Source organism: Numida meleagris, chromosome 1 (assembly GCF_002078875.1).
Source record: "Numida meleagris isolate 19003 breed g44 Domestic line chromosome 1, NumMel1.0, whole genome shotgun sequence".
Classification (NCBI taxonomy): Eukaryota; Metazoa; Chordata; class Aves; order Galliformes; family Numididae; genus Numida; species Numida meleagris.
The window spans coordinates 171952476-171977945 of record NC_034409.1 but is presented as its reverse complement, the minus strand read 5'-3'; the positions used below and the strand labels follow the sequence as shown (position 1 = coordinate 171977945).

At 41.8% G+C, this 25470-nt stretch overlaps 1 protein-coding gene across 4 annotated transcripts in view; it reads right to left on the bottom strand.

Moving 5' to 3' along the window:
* STARD13 (StAR related lipid transfer domain containing 13) overlaps window positions 1-25470 on the bottom strand; it is a 253667-nt gene that overhangs the window by 98432 nt on the left and 129765 nt on the right. The window contains exon 1 of one of the 4 annotated variants that reach the window (XM_021377996.1): window positions 23877-24207. The exons of the other annotated variants lie outside the window; for them this stretch is intronic. Coding sequence (XP_021233671.1) covers window positions 23877-24045 — 169 coding nt within the window. The 5' untranslated portion in view covers window positions 24046-24207. Of the gene's footprint in view, window positions 1-23876; window positions 24208-25470 lie in introns of those variants that run through there. 4 annotated transcript variants of the gene reach the window in all.

The following is a 25470-nucleotide window of genomic DNA, read 5'->3' as shown; positions in this document are numbered from 1 at the left end:
GCAGCCAAGGATGTGGGCACCAGTTCAGTCATCATGTTGAGTCAGATAACATTAATTATCAGAGTGGGCAACAATTCAGAGTAAACCCTGTTCTGTATGAAAACCGAGTTTCAAGGGAAGTCTTTTCTTTCCCTGAAAAGGTGGGAGCTGGGGTGAAAAATTTAGCTTTATTCATTCCATGCCAGAACACTGAGTGTGTGGGATGCTGTCATTTTTTCACAGTCTAGAGAGAGAGTCTTAATTACTGGTGTGGTGAAATTAATGATCACTGAATACTGTTAAATAGAAATCAATACTTTTGTGTCTGTCCCATATGGCCTATTGCTGGATAGTTATTCATGGCTGTATTTCTCTCATCCTGTGAATATTAATGAAGCAGGAAAGACTGAATATATATATCATCGGCTTGGAAACAAGGATTTTGCAAATGCAGGTCCTCAGCAAAACAGATTATAGTTAGCAGCCAGCTGATTCGTGGGATACTAAGCAATACGTCTGCTCCAACATAATCCTTCATTTACTGTTCTGACACTTGTTTACTTCTGTCACCATTTATTAAAACAGTGTCCTGCAATAATTAAAAAAGACAGGACAACATCAACCTTTAGTACCTCCTTGCCAAGATAAGCGAGATGCCCTAACAAGAGATGCTTGACAGACAAGCACAAATAGGGCTACATTTGCTCCGATTAGCTGTGTGACGGCTTCCTACATGAGTGAGGCATTGCAGAGAAGCAGGTTGTTAGAAATTACCCTGCGATGGGATGACTGGTGTGTACAGATTCTGCAATCCTATTAAGGCAGAGGCAGGTTTTCCATATATTCTATACAGCTAACCATACAAGCCTGAGACTCTGCTTGGGTGAACACATCCAGGGCCTCACCCAGCCAGACTCTGGCCCTGATTTGGTCTTGGTGGTTTATATAGCTCTATACATTAATTTCTAGGCATCAAATTACTACAAAATGCAGAAAACTTGTATTGCTGAAACTGTATCTGATCCTCCTTATCATGTCATTACTGAATAAATCAGAAAGTGTAGAGGCAACAAATGGGTAAGCAGCTCAAATGGTTTAACGTGCACATTGTGGTGCCACCTAATGCATGAGACCCTCAGGTCCTGAGACAGGATCTCAAGGTGAAAGAAAACCCAACTTGCTTCAGCCACTCCTGCCAGGGTCATCAGCTGCCCCACATAAAGGGTATTTGCTACAGTAGCCACGTTCCATATAAAAAAATTCTGACATTTTTGCAGGAACAGGTTAGCTTTTAGATGCCCAGGAACAAAAGGTGGTGCCACTCAATGACCTGTGGGAGGGATTACCAGTCACTAAGACACTCCCAGGCAGCAGTGGGTGTGAGCAACACATAAAGCCATTAAGGCAATCCTGCTACATTACAGTAACATAAGGAAACAACCTTACAATTATGACTAAGGCGTACTGGTATTTATGACCTAGGAATATTTTTGTCCCCAGTACAGGGCAAAGTGGAGGCAAATGTTATATGCTGGTCTTAATTTGCCATCTTACGCAACTGTATACCATTTTTTAACATAAGAAACCTAAATTTCCCACCTGATACAGTTTTACATTTTTAATTACTGAGTGGAGAAGAAATTCAATATCTGTACATATCATAATCCATATGTGCACATCATAAGCCTCTGGCCTTGCTATGCTTTCAATTGTCGATAGTCATATCTTTCTTGCATGCGCTCCTCCCGTCTGCTGTAACCAACTGTCGTCCCTAAGCCTACACTCAGCTTCGACCCTGCAGTGACTCATGCAGTTGCTCAATATAACCTCCTTTGTGTGGAACTACACGCAGTGTATAAAGATAAGGCTCAGAGACACCACTGTAAGCTTTCTCAGTAAATTTGTTTTGTCAAATGTCTGTCAAAAGCCTGGAGCAAAGGTGCTGCAGCTGTTGCTGCAGTGCCGATAGCACCGTGCACTGAGCTGGCATGTGCTGAATTAAGACACTTTTCACTTTGAGCAGCTTTGAACTCTACGAGTAAAGGCAGAGCTAGTGGATAGATGTGGTGCCATGCAATGGAAATAATGGCACAGCAGAAGTGGGGAGACATCCGTGCCCATTAGGTGCAGGTCTCTAAGCAGATCCCATCAGCACAGCTGGATGGCTCCTTCAGCCAAGTAGCTGCTTCCTCAGTAAGTACTACTGCTGTGTTTCAGGTCTGGTTTGGAGATTCCCTTTGTGCTAATTGAAAAATAGTTCCCTTTTGTAAATTGAAATTCTCTTCTACCTACAATTACAAACCAATCATTGTTTTTCATTTAAAATCTGCAGAAAATTGTAATAAAGATAACTAGTCCACAACGACCCCTTCCAATGATTTGTTTGTGCAGCACATTTCTAGCCCCTTTTCCTAAGGAAATGATGCCTACGCATGCTTTGTGCATTGCTCGGTCTGTCTTTCTGTCAATGCCAGGCTCCTCATCTCCTCCCCTGGTTGCTTTTGAGTGAACTGGCTGTTCTGTGAGACAGATGGCTCTAAGGTATTAAAATCTTACAAATTTTCTCAGTATAAGCAGCAGGGTAATGGAAAGAGAGCCTCTTAGTGGCCCATGGAAGAAAAGGCTTCAGCACAAATTCAATCCTTTTTAAGCCTAAGAAAATCCGCACAAAGCTCAAGCTCTCTGTGCAAACTCAGCTCAGGGAATCCTTTGCTGAGCCTGGCAATGATGAACTCATCTTGTTATCTATTGCTAAGCAAACATCACTGTGTTTACTGTAGAAATAGCCAGTTAAATTTTTAATAAGGACATTGCTAAGGCAGTTAATATGCAATGCAATGATATTCATTAATCTCATACCCTAAGCCATACAGCTTGCTGTACTTACATGCTGCCTACCTTTGACTTCGTATCTGAAAAAAGCATTATCACAGCATTTAGGGCTCAGATTGAAAGAGCTGACATCGAAATACACACCCAGCCCCAGTCAGTGTGGCACTAAACAAACAGCACTCAGCACTACCTGAGCAGGCCCCCGAGCAGCCCCTGCAACACACACATCATCCTACAAACAGTGGAGGTGGAGAAAGCCTGTACTGGAACCTGATGAGAATTTTTGATCAAACAAATGTCACCAGGCATTTATGCTGAGCTGCCAGCCCTGCACACAGTGTGCCTGGTGGCTCTGTCCCTGATGAAGACTTTCATCCCTTAGCACTTGCTGCTTGATGTTCAGCTTACAAAGGACACTGCACTTTCCAGGTTTCTTGCCTATTCCACACCACTTCATTGCCAGTAGAACAGTTGAAATGCTGAGGGTGAGATGCTTACTTACTTTTAAATCAAATGTTATAACTCAGAACTACGCCCATCTCTAAGAACTTAATTAAGAAAGAAGGCATAAACCTGTATCTCACACTTCTAGTCACATTTCAGCTTCATTTAGTGACATAAAAGCAGCAGGAAATAAGCAAAGTGAGAGGCTGCAACATCACACAGTACTGCACTCCTCACTATAGTGGTTGTCTGTCTCACTGGGATATCCACACAGGGCATCTCTTACTTCCCTTTCTGGCCCAAATATGGCCTCTGTGATGAAAAATGCACTTTCTGGTTGAATTCAAAGACTCTGAGCACACTGACATCCAACAGGTTTTGCAGGCAACACCATCAAGCCAAACGTGCATCTTACCAACCAAATCCATAATACAATTTTCTTCCCCTTGTTGCATCCCACATACAGTGGGATGTACAGTCGTGGGCACTGACACTGAAAAAGTAGTTGTTCTCTTTCAAGCAAAAGATTCACTTTCCACAAGCAGTTAAATGCCAGATCTCCTGGTCATGTCAGCATCATGCACACTGCCAGCAGATCCTCTTACCTCTTTCTGGCCACCTTATGTTCAGAACCCTTTGTATTGAGGCAAACAAATAATGCCACCAGAGCCTTACACAGCTGAACTAACTCTTCTTGAAGGAAACACCACCTCACATACTGGCCATGTTCATCACTCCTGGCTCCTCTCAAATCTCCAGTGGGACACTGCTAACTGAATTCTGGCACCAAGGCAGCCGCTGTTCAGCAGTGGCACCTAACTTCTGGGCTGCACTGATCAAACCCCGCATCTGCAGAGTTACCTCTAGCTAACCTCCAAGAATTATTACCAAACTACTCAAGGCATTCCTGATCGTCTTAATCTCCATGACCGTGTAATCCCCTCACTGGAGTATTCACCCTGCTCCAGACATTCCTGTCTGCATACAGCTGTGCCACAGGGATTGCAACACACAGCAGCTGTCTGCCCGCTGGTCCTGTCAGTATTCAGTGTTCCCGATCTCATCAATCCTGTCTCAGGTCACAAGCCATTTTGAAATACCCCACAGGTCTCTCCCAAACAGTATTTACGCCATGATGGCACAACTGGCTGCAGAACTGGCTTCACGCCCAACCATGGAGTTCACACAGCCAAAGGCCTTTTGTTTCCCATGTTACCCAAAAGCCCAATGGGGACTACCCTGCTGGCCCACAGAAACTGACACATGATTTATCAGGAGGTCAAGGCACTAAGAAACCCCTGCAATATCCCACTTTGGGTGTACAGATGTCCATAGGGCAGAGCAGAATTTCCTGTGTGGGTTTCAGCTGGAACATTCACAGATGGAAATGGCAGGCCTTGAATCACACTGACCTTGCAGATGAGAGAAAAAAAACAGATGACTGATACCCTGGTGCTGCAGTGCTACTGAAATTCTCACATATGAAACCAACAGTAGAGACTTTCTTTCGTAGATATGTTTCATCTTCTCTGTGATGAGTGGAAGAGTTACTCAGGGCATACTGAGCTTATGGGCAGCATTTGTATAGCTGAATCATGGCTTGAAACATGAAAGGGGTAAAGCAAAATCCTTAAATTCAATCTAGCTTATGAGAACTTTCATTCCACATTCAGTAGTACCAGCATCTGAATATATAACATTATGGCAATGAAGTAATAAAATGTATGACATGACAGCATGCTGCACTCCAATAGGTATGATCTCTTCTTATCTCCTATGGGTATGATCATAGAATGAACTCCTCTTGTACTGCTTCAGGGCAAGGGCACATCAACAAGTAATGGGCATGACTGTCTAAATCAAAAAGAACTGAGAACACTGACTGAAGTAAATCACCCTAACCCTCAGAAACCGGTAGCTTCCCCAAAGAGAAATGAGATCTGACAAATGGACTTCCAGAGGTTTACCCTGGCAGAGAGAATTTCTCTTGGTGCTGCCTCGCAGGCAGTCGTGCTTTCCCAGCTGCAGGGAATTTGTACCACAACCTCCCCAGGTGACACACATCTTAGGAACATGTTGATTTTACTCATGAGTGTATCTGTAGATGAGCATCCACCTCTCTGACTTCTCAGTGTGCAGCAAAGTAGACTCTCAAGTATAAAACTGCAGATTTTTAGCTATATCAGATATACAATGAAAACATTCCAAACTTGTGGGTATTGTAATAATCAGTTTAAAGGTGTTATTTCCATTTCATTTACAGAGTGAGGAAGCAAGAGGGGGAAAAAAGGCTGAATGGGGCAACGATAGAAGCAAAAACTGTGCACCCAAATTAAAATATGCATAAACACTGAAATACAATATACATAAAGTAAAAATAAATAGGAAGATTTTGTTTAAATAGCTTCTTTTTGATCAATTATCTTATGCACGCTAGAGTTCTGTAAGACACGGAAAAGCAAATTGTTAGCATACTTTGTAAGGAGATTTGGAAGAGGTAGCATGTGTGGAGCGTGATAAGAAAGGGAAAAATACCAAAATGAAAATGGCAGTTACAGAAAGTTATCTCTACAGACAGATGCAAAATATAGGGCCAAAATCTGTGTTGTTATTTCTTGTGGTAGAGAGTGATAAGGCAAGAAAGTAAAGCAAACAGAGGGGAAAAATTGGACTAGTAGAAAGATAAGCAATTAAATCAAGAGCTTAGACCTGTTCTGAATCTCTACATTTCCCAAGCATGCTCAAGAGCACTATGATAATCACTGGCACATCACAGCCTCCTACCTGCTGGTTCACATGAGCTCCCAATATATTTCTTTATGACTAATGCCAAGAGAATCTGGCTTTCCTCTGCCTAAGCACTGCGTGCTTTGCTTCCACTGATCTCTCTTGAAATGTCAACTTTACATTTCCAATATCCATAAAGAAATTCTTAATAAAAAGATATGATCTGCATTTCAGAATGAGACCTTTAAATCCTTTAGCACTGCCAGTTTCTGGGGGACTTTTGTTAAGAATGAGTTAAGAATGACAGACGCTATTTAATAATGCCACCCTTCAATAGTAATCAACAGACTTGCAAACATCAGTGTATCGCAGATAATAAAAGCTGTATAGCCCATGCAAATGGCTCAGCAGTGGAAGCAGGATTTTTATTAGATTCTTGTATATGAACACAGAATAAAAAAATGAAATTTGTTCCACAGATAACCTTGCTGTATGTCTATTTAATGTAAATTTAAGTAATTCTGCTTACTTATGAAACAAGAACACATCAGAAATGCGCAAACAAATCCAAGACACTGAGTTGCATTTTTGCCCCTGCCCACACTGATTGTGCAGCCATAGGCTTACTTTGCTCTTAATTCAGTGACACTGCTGACTGACATTAAAAAGAGCAGCCCCATCCCCCAATACGTGTTCTTACCACCTACCTCGCACCAAAATCATACAAGTACAAGCATGAGTTTTCTGATGGACGAACATCTTGACCCAAGCCATCCTGCAGTCACATAAGATTCGCTTCAGCTGAAGGACTGGCCAGGAACAAACCCACCCTTGCATTTCAAAACTTGCATTTCAGCTGAATTAAGTGAAGGTGCACAGCACGGACGGCTGAGGAGCAACCTGGTCACATCTGTACACCAGCATCCAGGTCACAGCCAAAGCGAATTAGGCCCGGCACACTCTGAGGCCCAAAAGCACTGCTAATATTGCTTGTCAGTGTAAGAAGCTTCATTCAGGTTTCAACAGAGGTAGCAGTGGCTATAGTTTTGGTTCAGTTGCAAGACAGAAGCAAGATGTGCTGCTTTTTAGCAAAAGGTCCTGTCATTCCCTGTGGGTACTGTGTGCCTCTGGTGCTGCTGCACTGGCAAATGGAGCTGCTGAGCACCTGAGGGCCGCCACATCTGTTGCCTTGCTGCTGCCATACCACCTCCTTAGCTAATTCCTCTGGAAAGAGCTTAAGAAACCTTAAGGTGGAATGCCGCATTAAGAAAGAGACAGTGTTTTAGTGCTAATGTACCTTCTGTGTGACTTTCTGTTCTGGAGAGGCACTGTGACCTAATGTACTTGAAGACAGAGCTGGGAAACCTGGGGTTCTAATTCTGCCATTACCGTGACCTTCCCGTCCTCTGTCAAAATAGCCGAGCTTTGTTGTGTCCAGCTTTTGGTTTTTAAAATGCAACATCTACAGATCCCACATTATGGAGCTGCTATGGCAGGGCCCTGTTTTCAAAGGGTGCTGAACACCCGTCAGTGAGGCTTACCTCAGGTATTTAAATGGGGTAGGGAAGAGGGTCAGGAACTTTCAGCAAACACATCTTCAAAATCAGCTGTACTTTGAAAACACACAGTATTGCTCATAATAAAAGGTAAGCACTGGTGTTGCTGAAGTTTTCATCTGCCTAATGATTTCTGTTAGCCAGTGGGAACTCTTTTAGTTTTTGATGTGGTATGAAACGTTCTCATTAAGAGGAGGCTTTAGGAAGTTTTTCTAGATAGAGAATCACAGTGGATTCCTTATAATCTAAACTCCTTGCGGCTCTTTTAGGCCCAAATCCTTTAAGATGGTATTTCAGAATCTCTTTCCTTTTTTTTTTTTTTTTTTTTTTTTACTTAATTTACATTAAAGCCTTGAGTGGTGAAAACCAGTAAAACTTTCTCTGGCTAAGCTAAATCCGCCAGATCTATTATAAATCATAAAAAAAGAAATCTTTTATGGCTTTTTAATGTTTATTAAAAAGAATAAATAAACAGTTCTCATAAGCATTTGTTATCTGGGAATTTTTTTTTCCCTATGCCGATAGAAACAGTGGAAGACAACATAAAAAAGGGCAGGTAACAATAATCAGATCTCTATTTTTAGCTCCAAACTCCTTTTTTTTTGTAAGAATAAAGAACCATCCAGATTCATTTTCTTATGTGTACATCTCTCTGCAGCAGACCTGCATGTACTTGCCCTTATTTACTTGAGTCATATTTGCAATGCTGGAAAGGTAATGGCAGTTTAAATACAACTTTCCATTGCCATTGACAATTAGACTCAGAAGTCCGGGTAAAAATCTCCTAATTCACTAGCTTTGGATCGTTTTGGTGGTCTTCACTATCTACTGCAGTAGCAACAGCAGTGACCTGCGTGGTGTATTTCCTTACACCATAGACAGCCCCCTGCTGAAATTCATGCATTTTTATTTCTTTCCCTCTCTTGCTTATTTCAGATTTCCTTCCTTTGTTTTACATTTGATCTCAGTCGTGACTTCTTCATCTGCTCTGCTGGGAGGGCCTCACCTCATACTTTACATGAGAAGTTCCAATACTGTGACGGGTGGAACAGACTTGCCTTTCCCGTTATCTCACCTCATATCTTTCCTTTGCCCCATATTTTCTTGAACTAATCTGCACCTCCTCAGGGTGGTATAAAACAATTTAATTCAGATGGCATCAACTCATTGCACTTGACTGAATTGACTAGGCTGAATATACATTAATAGCTTAGCCAAATCACACCCAAACAAGTCTGCAAAGTAAATGTATTTTCCTTCACTTTCACCATACTTTCCAATTTAAAGTCTGCAGAAGAACTGCAGGTTAGTTTCATTCAGTGAATTACAGAGACAATGCGGACGGAGTACCTTGCAGAACTGGAAAGTGTACAGAGAGACTGATCTCACAGCATAGTGCTTACAGCACAGATTAGTGAAGTCTGACGTCCTGGTTCAATTCTCTGTGCTTATGTATGGTTTTTCATTTATATAGCACTGAAAATGACAAGAGTGACAAGTGAGAAAAGCTTACCCTGGCATGAGCAATAGCACAGGAATGTAAACAAGATCTTGAACTTAGGTCATTCACAGACATGGTATTATGTCCGTGAATAAATGGAGGCAGACTGTAGGTGCGCAACTACAGGATGAGTGGAAACAATCTGCAACCTTGTAAATCTGACTAGATATAAGGGAAAAGAAAATTCACCACGAAGGTGGTCAAAGGCCACTAGAGAACTTGTGGAAGTGGTAGAATACCAACCATTGGAGATAATTAGCATTAAACACAGTGTGGCCCTTAGCAACTCAATCCAGTTGTACTGGTGTGAGCAGGAGCTGGATTCTTAGGTCTCTTCCAACCTAAATTGTTCTGTGATTTTGTGAAGTCTTTGGTCTCAGTGCCCCAAAAGTTCTTGTTCATTGAAGGCTTAGAGGATTTCATAAGCTTCATTGAGGCAGACTGTTATCGCAGAATCATTAAAGTTGGAAAAGACCTCTAAGATCATCTAGTCCAACCATCCACCTACCACCAATATTGCACTAAGCCATGTCCCTTGGTGCCACATCTACATGTTTCTTAAACACCTCCATGGATGGTGACTCCACCACCTCCCTGGGCAACCTTTTCCAATGCCTCACCACTCTTTTTGAGAAGAAATTCTTCCTAATGTCCAATGTGAACCTCCCTGGTGTAACTTGAGGCCATTCTCCCTTGTCCTGTCACTGCTACCTGGGAGAAGAGGCTGCCTCCACCTCACGACAACCTCCTTTCAAATCAGTAGTACTGGTTTCTGAACATCAGACTACAACCAGGTGTATTTTTTGCACTTTGGGATGTCAATGCACAGGTTATCTGTCTGTAAACTACAGCTATTTTGTTCCATCAAAAGGTTTTTTCTTTGCCTTCCTGAGCTGTATAAATAGGGATCTGAACTCTGGTTTTATGAGATAAAGAAAAACATCCATTCCAGAGCAGGGGTGAGGACAATGTATAACCATATTTGCATCATTCTAGAGGCCAGTGTCACCTGTGCCCTACTTAAAACTAGAACCTGAACTGTATTCCATCTGACTGCCATTTGATTAAAAACCACATCGAGTGAAAACTTAAGTCCAAAAGACAGTGATCTTTTCAGTAAAATAAAACTATGTGGAGGCTGATGCATGTTTTTAATCCATATTTAAGAACTCCTTAAAATGTCAGCTGTCCAGTCTGCTGAATATAACACTTTGTTCCACTTTAAGCTTCAGAATAGGAGGTATCACATCTCAGTCATTCATGTCAATAGGAAGAAGCCTAACATTGCCTTGATGCCAACAACTAAACAAAACATTTTACAGATTGCCTGACACCTTTTGTACTTGCTTTGCATCATAGGAAAAGTAAAAGAGATTACTGAAAGCAAGCAGCCACAAAGAACCAAGTTCACTGCAAATCGTTGACTAGAGAGGATGCAGATACACAAGCAAATAATCTACCATCTCTCTGTGTACTCTTGCAAAAGGCTGAAGCATAAATGTTATGTATCTGGTGTGCCAGATTCTGGAGAGAATGTTAAGGTTATAAAAAAAACAAACTCCCCTAAACTATACAATAAACAAAATCACAACATCTTATCTGAAAGTAGTTACTGCCATAAAGATCTCCACTTTGGCTAATAGATGGATCACATGTAAATGATAAAGATTTCTGTTTACATCAGCAAATTAATCCGTAACCTTTTTATTGTGGTGAAGTTGCAACAATTATTACTCGAAGTCAGAAAGACAAATATTAAGCTTATACAAAGGGTAAAACCCTGACAATGGGGAATTTGAGTTGTTAAAAAAAAAAGACACCACAGTTCAATATTTTCAATTCCTGTTCCATGGCATTTGCCCCTCTTATGTGAAATGTTGATTATGATTTTGTATGGTTTTATTAGAGCTTAAACAATGACGTGAACCTAAATTCAGTGCGAATGACATCAGTTGTTAACTATCTAACAAGAAATGATCATCACTGTAAATCTATTTTATGTTTTACAATGATTGTTTAAGACAGCTGAGGCTCATATGAGCTGAAAGAGTATGTCAGCATACAGCAGCTGCTGATAATAACCAGCATGTGCTGGCAAGAGCCTTTTGTTTTCTGAAGGTAATTAAAACTTGCTATAGTTTTCCAGCTGCTACATAGTCAACAAAGAGTACTCTTAAAAATGGGGGGAGTATTTCTGATTCACTTTAAAAGCATTGTAACCATCTCTACCAAACATTTATGTAAAAACAATTATTCTACAATTCCAGTTTTTCATACATTTTCTACAAAATGACCTACATGTCAGTAGTTTGGATCAAAAAGCTATTAACAGTCAGCTTCAGACGTTCACAAGGAGAAAAGCATAATAATAACAATCATTTTGCTGAACAGTAAAACACAGACATGCAACTGTTCGCATCCTTACCCCTAAAATTTGGTATTATCTGTATTCACTTTGTATTCTTAAAGCTACAGTCACTCTTAATTGGAACCAGGGTTTTTTTTGAAAAACATTCCGCTCTCAGAATCAGTCAGCAGGTAAAATGGAGTACTGTCAGTATGGGAAATAAATGGCTCTGTAGAGCTACAATTAAAATGCCATTAGTTTTTTAGCAGTCCTCATTTAAGCCTTAAGATGGGATGTTTCCAGACTTCAGACCACATTTATCCTCCAGTTATTCTGTAACTTCATAGTCAGGATCATCTTCTCACTTGCCAGCAGCATGCAAACTTCAGGTCCTATGCTCAATTAGAGTCCAAGAGCAGTGCAGTATTTATCTTAACCAAAGTGTTCTACAGAAGTGGTCCAAACCATGACCTTCTAGAATAATGCAATTTAAAATGTCTGTCATTTCTGAACACAGAACTATTTGGTTAAAGTCAAGTAAGTGAATCATAGATGGTTTCTTGAACAACCTTTGTGTGCTTAGTTATGAAAAAAAATAAACGGTTTGAAGCAAAGCCTCTGATTTCAGGGCACGATTAGTTCAAAATACCCTTATCGTCAAGGAAACAGAAAACATTCTCAAATTATTATCAGGACTATGATAAGGTATTCTTTCTTTCTTCCACATCTCACACTTAGCTGGCTGCTGTTTGTAGAGCCAGTCCAGGCAAGTACGCTGTGAGCAACGTTGGCCAGCAGTCTTAATTGGAGGTTATCAGAGAGTTAATGAATGAAGCTTTCCAAAGGAACCGCCCCTAGCACCAGAAACTGAAGACTGGAGAACGGTAAGAATAAAGCAAAGCAGAGGGGTGACATTACATTTGTATGGGGCAAAATGTAGCACCTGCCAGGCTGGCCAGAGAAAGGTCTCAGCTCCACTCCTGAATTATCTCTGGCTGTGCTGAATCTGTAGAATAGGCTTCTTCATATATCAACTTAATGAATTTTATACTTTTTCAAGTATTAATTTCTACATAAATCAAGCAAATGAATACAGAATTGTGTTTGTTTCATATCTTTCACAGCTGAGATGTTGTATTACTTTGTTACTGTATTACTGTGCCTGGTACTCAGCAATACACTCTGTGCTTGGGGCAAGGGGGAACATTCTGGGTCAATCTAACTTCCAGCAACTGTGAACTGTTTAAATCCTTGGACTTAAAATGCCTGTTGCCCTCAGAGATCTAATTTTCAGGCTTATAAATTTATACAAATAACTATACAAATGCATGCACAAAGATAGGTAAACAGTTAGATACAAACTGGCTGCTCAATGAGTGATGGCGAGAGGTACTGGTGAGCAGCTTGGCTAACAGGAAGACAACTGAGCCATCCTAGGCCTTTCTGATGGCTGATGATGCCTATGAGATAGGCTGAGAGAACTGGAGTTGTTCAGCCTGGAGAAGAGAAGGCTCCAGGGAGATCTCAGCAGTCTTTCAGTACCTAAAGGGGAGGCCTACAGGAAAACTAGAGAAGGACTTTCTACCAGGGCCTGAAGTGAAAGGACAAGGGGTAATGACTTTAAACTAAAAGAGGGTAGATTAAAATTAGATGTAAGGAAGAAATTCTTTATTTGGAGAGTGATGAGGCACAGGCTGCCCAGAGAAGCTGTGGGTGCCCCATCCCTGGAGGCACTCAAGGCCAGGTTGGATGGGGCCCTGGGCGGCCTGAGCTGGTGGGTGGCAACTAGCCCATGGCAGGGGGGTGGAACTGGATGGTCCGTAAGGTCCCTTCCAGCCTGTTCTATCTGTCCAACTGTTCTATCATTCTATGATCATCTGCTTTTTAGTCTTAAAAGAGACTTTCAGGACCTGATGGTGGAGAAAATAAGGATTACTGACAAAAAAAGAAATAATTTTTTCTTTAACAGCTGCAATTGTTGCCTCTTAAACTTCAGAGGACAGAACTAATGAATTGATCATAACATAAGGGACCATTTGAGATAATAAGACTCTCAGCAAATAACACTGCCATTATGTGTCAGTGAGCTGAAACGCTTATTATGCAGTTTAGCTGAAACTCAAAGGCACAAAGCATTGGACATGACTGGCAGCAGCAATGACTAAAAATACTTCAACATAAAAGGGATTTAAAATGTCACAGGAAATCTCTTCCTTAGAAAATTTGTGCTGCCCATGAATAGACCATTCTTGGCCTGAACAGATGAAACCCTGTGACTCGTGTGTGCTGGGTGTGCGAGAAGGCACCCCACTGCCTCCTGCACATTGCTACGGCCCCATCCTGCATGGATAAAGGCAGAGCTCTGAGCTGAAATGGCCTCAGATAGCTGAATGAATGTCTCAAATGCAATGAGAGCTGAACACAACAGCCAGCTCTTGTTTTCAAGGTGAGATGCTGAATGAGGAAAGGCTGCACTGCAGGCTGTGCATCACCAGCAGCACTGTTTGATCCAGGGTACATTGCTCAGGCAGTACTATGAAATGCAGCTTTTGCTGCAGTGGCTCTGGTTTTGGCAAGGGACATCCAATTTTAATGCAGAATCAGCAGTTTGAGTGATAAAGTGGTTTTGGACTACATATTGGGAATATCTCAGCCTGTTAATTTTGAAGGGACTTTTAAACCAGATATACACCCATGAATGCTTGCTGAATTTAAAGGAAAATAAAGTTCTTTTAACTTAGGGGAAGGCTTAGGCACACTGCCACTCTTAATGAAGTGAAACTGACAGAATGGCAGTTTTAAAAATTCCTCAGAAAAACATGTAAATATAGCTGTAAAAATTAATAAGGGGAAAGTAAAGAGCCAAGGACTCACTGTCTCATCATCTGTGCCAAGCAGTTAACTTTTGGATTTTACATTATCCCCCTCAGATAAATGTTTGCAGGAAGAGAAAGCCATTATCTTTGAGGTTACAAAATGATTAGATATTCAGCTGCTGCCATCAGATGCAATTAAAGGCACAAAACAAAACTCAGATTAATCCCACAGAACATGCGAGTTTGACAAATATATTATGAAAAAGAGCCACATTGTGTGGCTGCTTGAGCCTTGTCCTGTCCAGACTCCCACTCCCGTGCCAGTTGGAGACTAGAAATAACTAATCGTTCTGCCCTTCAGTGACTTGTGTGCTCCACGAATGCTACGCTTGTGTGATTTGACTCTTCACAGAGAGATTTCTCTAGTCTTCCTAAATCTTTGGTTCCTTCTCAAACATACACCACTAAATGAAAGACAGCCCAATTTCTGTTCTTTCTTTTTTTTTTTGTCAAAGAGCATCACCTGGCTCATGTCTGTGCTACCTGGGACCAGTTTGCTCTCCAATAAACTTGCTCAGTGTTGCGCTAACCGAAGAAGGCCAAAATAGAGGCAGGGAGTCTTGCCAGGATCTTGGGGAGACATGGATAATCCACACTGAAAGACTAGCCCAAAGGATGCACGTAGTAAGGAATGGGACAATAGCATGAGGAGATCTAGAGAAAAAAAAAACCACGAGCACTGGGGGATTGCAGAACCAGCAGCTTCCCTGTACAGAGAGTGTTAGATGAGGAAAACTTGTACTGTCATCCCACCTTCCGGACATATTCAACAATAAAAGTTGTTGAAAAACACCTTTCCTTAAAGAAAAGGTGCAGTGTTTTCCTGCAAATGTGACTTCAAGTAGGAAGCTGAGAAATCTCACAGAAAGATGGCAGATTTGGGAGAGAAAGGGGGGATGCTGGTGGTGGGGTGGTAAATAAAGAGGATAAGAGCTAGAATTATATCTAAGGATCCCACATTTACTTATTGTTTTTTTTTTTTTCCGATACTCCTCAACTACTCCAGTGACGGAGATTTATAAACAAACATGGCATGACAGACAAAATAAACAAACTGAGAGAAACGCTAGCGACTCATTTAGGAGGAAAAGTCAGAATATCCTTTGGGCTGTTAGGACTGAAGGAGAGAGGCAACAACAAACATACAGATTTTGCTTTCCAAATCCTGCAACCTTTGCTCAAACAGACAGACTCTTCTCCAACCACAATCCTGTTAGAAGAGAGCACAATTATTGCCAAAGGCCTGCAATATCTAGCTCATTAAAACAACACTAGTTGACATTATTAGGATTTATTACTTTGCTCCTTTAGTACAGAAAAAGATTCATCTGAGTACACTGCAGAGCTGAGTCCTTCTTTGGCAAAGGACATCAAGTGGAAAGCAAAGTGTCTGGTATGCTCCAGCAAGACAGCTTCCACGCCTGGCAGATGGTATTTACTTAAGACATACTGCACAGCCCATATTTTATACTAAGTTATTTCTCTGAGTTCACCTAACTTATCACAAGGACAGAAACTTGTGCTCGTCTGCGGGTGGATGTTAGCAACTCCCCAGTAACCTGAAGTGTTATGGAGCAATTTTCTTCTCCCCGTAGAATTAACCTCCTCAGTAACAGATCAGAAGCGAAAAGCCACAACATGTTTCCAGACTGAGTCATGCACATGCTTTTCAGCTAAGCTCCCAAGTTCTCTGAATCGTGCTGTCTGTGCTCCATGGTTTCTGAATGCCCTGCTGAAGGTGCTTCAGCCCTGCTGTCCCCTGGGATGCAGCGGTGTGATGCCTGGCTTTGGTCAGATCAGCTGACCTGTGGAACTGAATGTTAGGTGGAAAACTCAAAAGGTTTTTAAGCAAAAAATGTATGCATGAGAAGAGTGGAACCATTATCATAGCTTAGTTTGATTTCCTGCATCCCACAGGCCTCAGGATTTTAGCCAGTAATTGGTGCATGAAGATGAGGTTTTACGGATGTGCCCACATTCAAATATCTGTCTAATAAGAATAAACAAGAAATGACACAACTAGCATATACTGGATCATACAGGCCATAGAACTCAGTATTCTGCCTTTGAAAGCAGCTGTTACAAAGTGGAACAAACAAAACTACAGACAATCGTTCAATAACCAAATTACAAGGGAGCTGGCTTTTAAGTCCCTTCAATTAGTGGCTTAGGCTCTAATCTAAATACACAGTATGTCCGATATGAAACAGCTCATATAATTGTTTAAGTGCAACTAAAAGTCTGAGAATATTATACGATACAGGTAAGATAAAAACAATGACTATGGCTGAGATGCTGTCGACAGCTTCATAGTGTTAGCATTTAAACGAAACCAAACCAATAAAAAAAAGCAAATTAGTAAATATTACCTAAATAAAATCAAAATATCTTTCTGGAATGTAAAATTGGTGAATTTTTTAATTAACATACTGCTCTGAGCACAAATATTCCACTTTATTTTTTCACGGCTTTATGAATAAATAGAGGCATAAGAACCTACCAGTAACGAAAGTACTATGTTTAGATTATTTTTAATTAATCTATTTCTGTGAGTAATTTCTACTTTACTTCTGCATTCTACAGCATTTTATGTACCCCAGTGACTTATCAGTTCTAAATTTAAACTAAATATATATATATAATTATCAGTACAGTCATGATTCATTTATTGAGCGTACATCTTACACTTATTGGATTAAATGTCTTTTAACATTACTGGCTCTGATTACACAACAGGGTTAATTTGAAAATTAAAAACCTCCTCAGTTGTCAATACAGGAGACGTAGAGCAGCACATACAGCTGCTCATTTCATCACGAGCAATTTCAAAACAAAAATGTTTCATTTAGATTTTACCTTGGCTGAAATCTGGCTTTCAGTAAAATCAAGAGCAAAAGTCCCCCAACTCAAAAGATGAGCCAACATCTCCTTCTCTGTTTAAACTGTTTGTGTCAGCGCAACTAGCCCAGACGCTCTGTGGCTGCAGAGTTGTGTCACACAGAATCACAGAATGGTGGAGGTGGAAAGGGACCTCCAGAGGCCACTTTGTCCAACTCTGCTCCAACAGGGACCCAGAGCACTGAAGTGCTCCTGCTGTTCAGAGGAAACCTCATGTTTTGCAGTTTGTGCCCACTGCCTCTGGTCCTGGCACTGGTCACCACTGAGCAGAGCCTGGCTCTGGCCTCTTTGCACTCTCCTTCCAAGTATTCATGGACACTGATGAGATCCCCCTGAGCCTCCTCTTCTCCAAGTGGAACAGCCCTAGCTCTCTCAGCCTTTCCCCACAGGAGAGGTGCTTCAGGCCCTCCATCATTTTTGTGGTCTTTTGCTGGACTCTCTCCAGTATGCCCAGGTCTTTCTTGTACTGAAGAGCCAAGAACAGGACTCCACAGTCCATGTGAGGCCTCACCAGTGCTGAGCAGAGGGCAAGGATCACCTCCACTAACCTGTTAGCAATGCTTTACCTAGTGCAGCCCAGGATAACATCAGCCTTCTTTGTGGCAAGGGCATACTGATGGCCCCAGTTGAACTTAGGATCCACAGGTCCCTTTCTGCAGAGCTGCTTTCCAGCTGGGTAAGGCCAGAAGGAACTGTTATCATAGCTTAGTTTGATCTCCTGTATCCCATAGGCCTCAGGATTTTATCCAGTAATTGGTGCATTAAGCTGACTGTTTGTGCCTCAGCAAGTGCATGAGCTTCCAATTTGTTCTAACTTTGGTATAATTCAAGAATTTTGAACCTATCCACCAGGTAGTGGTTCCAGTGAAGGCTTCTCTAACTTTCCTTTTCAAATGTCCTTTCTCTTATGAAGTGTAATCTTGCAGAACCTCAATTAGCTGGATTGCAGTCTTTCTCTCTACTATTTATATGTATATTTTTATAAACACACCTCAGGGTACTTTAGATTTATAAATATCCCTCAGGATGTTCACATGTTTTGTGTGAAAGAGTCAGCACAGATACTTCAGCAATTTCAGAGTATAGACTCAGAGAAAAAAAAAGAAGAAATCCTACAATTTCATTGAAAAGCTCTAGTCTATCTACAGTTTGGGGTGAGGACTTGAGGAAACAGCTTTTAAGGAAGGAAGGATGATAGTGAAGAAGTTTCATGCAGTGTAGAGCCTCTGTTTTTAATTGAGATTCAGACTGTAAAAAAAAATATTTACGGACTTAGTTCTAAGACTGTTCCAAAGACAAGTCCGCTGCCCCAAATACTGCCTCGGCTGTGAATGTGCACCCACTTCACACACTTGTCTTACTGGGGAGGGCCATGCCTCAGATGAAGTCGACAATACAGCTCCACAGCTGAGGATGCTTCTCCTGGTAGGTCAGGCCAGGAAAGTCCCTTCCTGCCTTCTACTGGCTCCTCCTGCACCTCTGAGGAGCAGTTCACAGAGAAGAACTACAGCTTCTGCCGTGACTTAGCCCAGGAGTTCAAAAGGCAGGAAGGAAGTCACTGCCATAGGTCAGCGACAACCCAAGTGGGGGGTTTGAATCATTATCACCATGTTGAGTCTTGTTGCTTCATCTTTTGGTTCCTCGGGTTCAGACAGGCTAACAGACGTAGAGGTAAGTGGCCAGCATCCAGAACGTGTGGAAAGCTATGGTTGAGGTTGCGTGAACAACCACACTTTGGCCTCTTTGTATGTTTGAACAAAACCGCAGTCTTTAATTACACAATCATATCCTGCTTCCAATCTCATGTGATGGACAGGTGCTCCCTACCTGTACACAACCCCAGAATGTGATCCAGGACTTTTTAAACGCAGACTACAACATTTTCACGTGTTGTAGTGACTTCAAGTTCTCCTTATGAGCATTGTATAGGAAGGTATTATGGCCATCTATTGCTGATAGTGTTTACATTGATAGATAAAATTTAAAGTCACCTAAAACACACATCTCACTCATATCCCTCCGTAACACCTTCCACAAACTGGACACTACTCATGCTTAGAAAGGAGAAGAGTTAAACATGTTGAAGTCTAGAGGGAAGAATGTAGACAAAATAGAGGGAAAAACATGTTTGTTTGTAGTGCTAATGCTTCTCAAACCAGACAAGCACAGGTGACACACAGTTACTGTACTCACAGAAGTTCAAAACTGAACTTAAAACATACAAGGGTATAAAACGTCTGCTGAGTGATGAACAGAGTTTGTCTTGAAAAGTTATAATATGCTTTGAGATTGTTCCATCAAAAGATCATCATAAACCACTCTTGCCTGTGGACATGAACTGAGACAAATAACAGAGCATTACTCACTGAGGGCAGGAATTTACTCACTGAGAAGAGGGATTCATCCTTTTCTTTTTTTCTATTTTTTTTTTTTTTTTACTAAAAGTGCAGTCTAACAATCAAATTCTTCCGTAGATAAATGGAGACCTTTCTTTAACAGCAATGCCTAACTGTGCTGGGGCATAATGTGCCTTCCTTCACCTTGACTTGCGCTGTACTTGAGCTGCACAGCCACTGCTTTCAATACAATACTTTCAGATTATGGCCTTAATTCTTCATTGCTTTTCACCTACAATTACTTTTTATATTTTCTGTTCTGCTCTGTATTTAGCCATGTACTCTGAAAGAAATAACAACTTTGTGACTCATGTAACATAAATTTTTGAAAGTCACCGCCTTATTTATTTAAAGCAAACATGAGTAATCATTAATGAATTCTCATACAGCTACTACGTACAGAGTTTGAATAAATACTTCAGACCAAGCGTGCTACACCTTGTTCCTTTATGCTGAGGCATGTGTCCCCTTCAGCATGGAAACTAACGGGCTTGGGGGGGGAAGGGAATCATCAAAAGATCACATTTTGAAGATACCTATTTAATATCAGACAGATAATTGCTGCTCACTTTCATAGGCCACCACATAGTTCTGCCTTGAGGAGTCAGTGTGAACACAAACCAAATATTTAGGACTTTCAAAGAATGATCTGATTAAAATAACAGTCTAGTTGATTTCATTTCTCTTATGGCAGATTTCTTTTTAGAAATGATTAAATAACAGCATTCCTATAATGATTCATTTCATTCATTTTTAACAAATGCCAAAGGAAAACACAAAGGAAAGCTTCTTCAGCAGAAACTTTTTTTAAAGAAAGAAAAAAAAAAAAAGCTGTATTGCACAATATAATAGAGTAATTTAGCAACATTTAGAATAGCACATACCACTAATGATGGAAAAGCTACAAGTGCACACAACGCTTGGTAGCATTCTGCATTAGTGAAGCAGGTTCATATCCCCTGATGGAAGCTCTGACTGCTCTGTGCATTGTTTTATAAATCACTCCTTTCAGTGAGGAAAATCACCCCCTGATGTCAGAACTTCAGTGTTAGCTACTGCGGGTGCTTCTGGTTTGAAATCTAGCAACCAAGAAATCGCTGCACAAGAAGCAGAGAGCAGGTATTCAAACAAGCCCCAAGGCAGCTTAGCACTTAACTACGTGGCAAGTCTCTTTCCAGCAAAGCAATTAAACATGCAAGGCTCACCGTTCCAACAATATTAAAATGAAGACTGGATGTTTTTCTAAACATATGCTCTACTTCAAACAGTGATTAGACTGGGGAGGTGCTAGCAGACGAATTAAGGTAGCAAGGCTCAAATACATTCCCTTAATGGTGTCATCTGGCCTTAAAAAATGTGTGTTCAGTGATATATGAATGCAGGGAGACCAAAGAATGATTTACATGCTTTACTGAATGGGGCTACCGAGAGTTGATTTGGATTTTCATGTTGCATCTCCTGACTGAGTTTTCAATATATTCCTGTTCAGCTGCTCTTGACACTATGCTACTAACTAGTTGCACTTGTCAATTCTGTAAAGCTCATTGCTCTCCAAAGGGACAGGCTGAGAGCACATCACAGTCCTGCTCTGCCCATGTAGCAGCTCTTCCACTGACTTATGAAGGCCTGAAGAACTACACGTAGTGCCAGTCCCACCAGGCCCAGCCCCAGTGTGTTTAGGCTTAAAGGAGGAAGCCCAGAGCGGAACAGGCCGACCCATGGAGGCCTCATAAGGGGCCCGTCAGCGCTTTGGCTAGGATTGGTGACTTGGATCTAGGATTTCATCCTGTGTAAACAGGAGGGTTGGGGCTGAGTTCTAATAGTTAGACTTAGCTTTCTTTAGTGTTGCTAGCACAGCTATTTTTACCAAAATTATTATTCATTACTTGGGGCACTGTGGGAAAAATGTGTACCTTGCATATGATTTTCCATGAGGCCTGTTTATTCCTGCATGTGGGCACATACACACACATCAGCACCTATCCGCACATTCAATATCATTACTGCTAATGAAATGACACAACCAACAGCAGACTGTCTTCAGCTTACTATCAGTAAAAGAAGTGTATTCTTAACAATCTGAAATGCATAAATTTCTCTTGTGTGGGTGCATGCTGAACTGCAACATAGATCACATCATCAAGGCACTATACAAACCACATAATCACAGAGTTGAAGGGGTTGGAAGGGACCTCTGGAGATCACAGTCCAACACCCGCTGCTAGAGCAGGTTCCTCTACATTAAGTTACACAGGAAAGCATTCAGGCAGGTTTTGAATATCTCCAGAGAAGGAGACTCCACCACCTCTCCAGGCAGCTTGTTTCAGCGTACAGTCGCCCTCAAAGTAAATAATTTTTTCCTCACGTTCAGATGGAACTTCCTATGTTCCAAGTTGTGCATATTGTCCTCTGCCCTGTCACTGGGCACCACTGAAAAAGAACCTGGCCCGATCCCTAAAGAGCTTTGCCCGTTAGATATTTATTAAGTGTTAATAAGATCTCCTCACATGTAATTTCCTACAGCTGTGTACACGACATTATGGAAAGTTGTGGCAGATTCAGCACATGCTGAGCAATCACGTAACAAACTGCAGGCAGAAAAGCTACAACTCAGGAATTCCTATCTGTCCCAGCATGCTGCATCTTGAGCCATGGCAGTACTTACTGCCTTCATCTTCGATACTAACTACAGGATCCAGCTACCTCTGGCACTGCATCATGTAGCCAAGGCTACTTTAAATGACCTAATTTTCAGAGAACATACACATCATACTTTAAGTACAATCTCAACTCCAGCCTTTCCAGTCTGTCACCTAACACCAGGTTTTGAGAAGACCTGCACCGTGGAACAGCTCCGGTCATCCACATGGTCTTGCAAGACCCAGGAGGGAAAGCTGTAGGGCACAGCGGGCAGAGGACGCATGTTGAACTATTTCATCAGTAGCTGCTGTTTGAAAATTAAGTTGGCTCTAATACCGTGCCTAAAGCATTTCCAAATGAATTTGAGGAGAAATAAATTAGCCTTCCTTTCCATTCAGTCCCAGCTGTACACTGTGTACACAGAATGACATAATATCCTTCCTGAAATTAGAGCTGCAGTAAGGACCAGTATCCTTCAAACAGGACCAGTTCCTGAGATCTCGCTGCAAACAACTGCGTTTTCCTAATTGCCACAGAAACTATCTTCTTCATCTTTTTTTAAAAGCTGGCCAGAGAGATACGTATTGTTTTCTTTATAAACACAATAAAGGTTTCATCACTATATCCCTGTACTTCTGCCAGGGTTTGACAGCCACAGCTACACACAATGTTACTTGAAAGCAACACGCAGAAATAGCCACTCTGTGTGACTGCTGCTGCTCAGAAGTTCACACCAATTCCTTTAATATTTCCCAGATATAGACAGTGAATGATATTAACTCTATGGCTCTCCCTAGTTAGCAGAATCAAACATCTTTTTGTAAATTGTCAAGAAAGTACCTGAGAAACTGTTACCTTCAGGATTTTATTTTTTTGATGGCAAATACATAGCATACTCTATTCTGTATGTTGAACCACATCTACCTTAGAAACTGGCATTCTTCAAAAATGATGCTATTAGGTAATGATTTTTTAATCTGGAAAAACTAGCTCAGTTGGCTTTTATTTTTTTACCTTTGCTTTAAACATTCAGAAGATAATAAAAATTGCACATTCAGGCCAAAGGATTTGTCTTGAGGCCAATCTGCATTTAGCTTCAGCACTGTAGATACTCAGAAAAAATCAATATTCTGCAATGACCATCCAGATAAATGCATAAGCAATCACAGCAAGCCAAGTCAGCAATTATTTTTAAGGACATGTGACAAGTTTCCTAATCCTCTGACAGCTACACATGCTAGTATCCAGAGGGGGTTATCCCAGCTGCTCTGTTCTAGCTGCCCTGCTATGTTTCTACCTGACTGATCAGCTATTCTGTTCATGCATTACAGCAGGCAGGTTTTAGCTGCAGCTCTCAGAACTGAGGTACCAATGCCAGGGACTGCTGTGCCAGTTCGGAAAAGATGAACTTCAGCACCTAAAACTCCCGCATAGTTTATGATTAAAAGATAGTACAGTTAAATAGCTAAACAGGCACTAGCATTTGTCTCTCTCCCTGCCTATGTGCATATGTGCAGAGTGTAGGAAGAACAACTTATGAATGACTACCTCAAACTCTGACCCAAGCCAGATTAGATCAGAGCAGAGAGAGGAAAAAAGGCAGGAAAATTTGAGGCATGAAAACACCTTCTATTACGAAAGCAGGGACCTGGGGAGGGCTCCTGCCAGGCACTCACTCACCTTGCTGGATCTTGGTCAGGAGCTGCTGACGTGCAAGAATCCTGCTTGTCCTGTAGGGAGGGCGTCTCGCTGTCTGGTCAAACCACAGGTACATCTCCTGGCCCTCGGGTGACACTGAGTTTAGGTGGTAGCAGCCCGTGCCTGACGTCCTGGGCACCTGCTTCAACATCTCCGCTCCTTTAAAATCCCTCCGCTTTCCTATGGCTACTTCAGATTATAATCAGGGTAATGAAAGGAGGGAGGTAACAAGCCCTTGGGAGCTGAAAAGAGCGAGCGCTTTATAAGAAAAAGGAGTGCCAAAAGCTACAACTCAGGATTCCTGCTTCTCCCACATGATCTGCGAGGGCCAATCGCTCCGAGAGCAGCCCAGGGAAGTGCTGGGCTGACTTGCTGCCCTGCACTTACAGCCCCGTGCCGACCTGCTGGCTACAGTGAGCTTCTGCAGTGCAAAACGTGGCCGAGCTGCACAAGGTGGCTTCAGGAAACAAATTTAAAAAGGCTTGAGGCATTTGGGAATACCTATTTTAGCCTGCAAAACGCCTTATTATGCAGGGCTGTGGAAAACCTTTTCCTCCTCCGTGCCACGCAGCTGGCGAGTCATCTCCTGCAATGATGCCCTTACTCATTTTCTAAAAATCACACCAGAGTTTGCCAAGGAAAAGTCAGCTTAGGGCTGGGCTGAGTCCCCTAAACCACACAGTACAAGGAGCACTGGAGCAAATGAAGCCTTTCCAATTGAAAAAACAAACAAATACAGCAAAACAACGGGAAACCCATAGCAGTAGGCACTCAGAGTTGGTAAATAAACACCAAAATTCCAAGTATCAGTGTTACTGAGAAGCAGAAGCAAAGGAGAGAAGCTTGGTTATTCTGGCCCCTCAGTATAACACTGTTTGTTTTTTAACAGAGGGGGATCTGTTTTCATTCAGTCCTACTTATCATCCATAGAGCTTGAAATGAGCAGGTAGTCAATCTGAGTAAAAACATACACAGAGTAACACCAAAAATGCCCTACTACTATGCCCAGCAATTGATTTTCCATTGTATTTCAGACTACCAGTGTTTTGGCACAGTGCACACCCAGACTCAGCTAATTTCTCACAGTGCACAGATCCTGCCAGTGTGCCCTGTGATGGAGATGGTGCCCATAATGAGCACCACAGGCAGATGAGAAGCCATATCACAGCCTTGGGTATAGATTTCACAGCCCTAATCGCATGACACTGCCGCTGCCCTGCTGTGAGGGCCACAAGATGTCATGGTGTTCCCGCACACACCCCAGACAGGGCAGGGCTGTGGGGTGGCATTGCTGGGATGTCCCAGGGCAGTTGGGTTCAGCAGCATGGCTGCTGGTGTAACCCATGTGCCACCCTCTCACCTTGCTATCACCAACGGGAGATAGGAATGAAACAACTGTAGGACAGTTGGTTTGTTCATAACTATTCATTAAAATGTAGCTCTGTCCAAAAACCTTAGGGCTGGGTTCTGCTGACATGCAACCTGTTTTCATTGCGCATATGGATTTTGCTCTTTGTCAGCATGGGGCTTTTGCCATGCAGTAAAATGGAGAAATACAATCACGAGTGCTAGACAT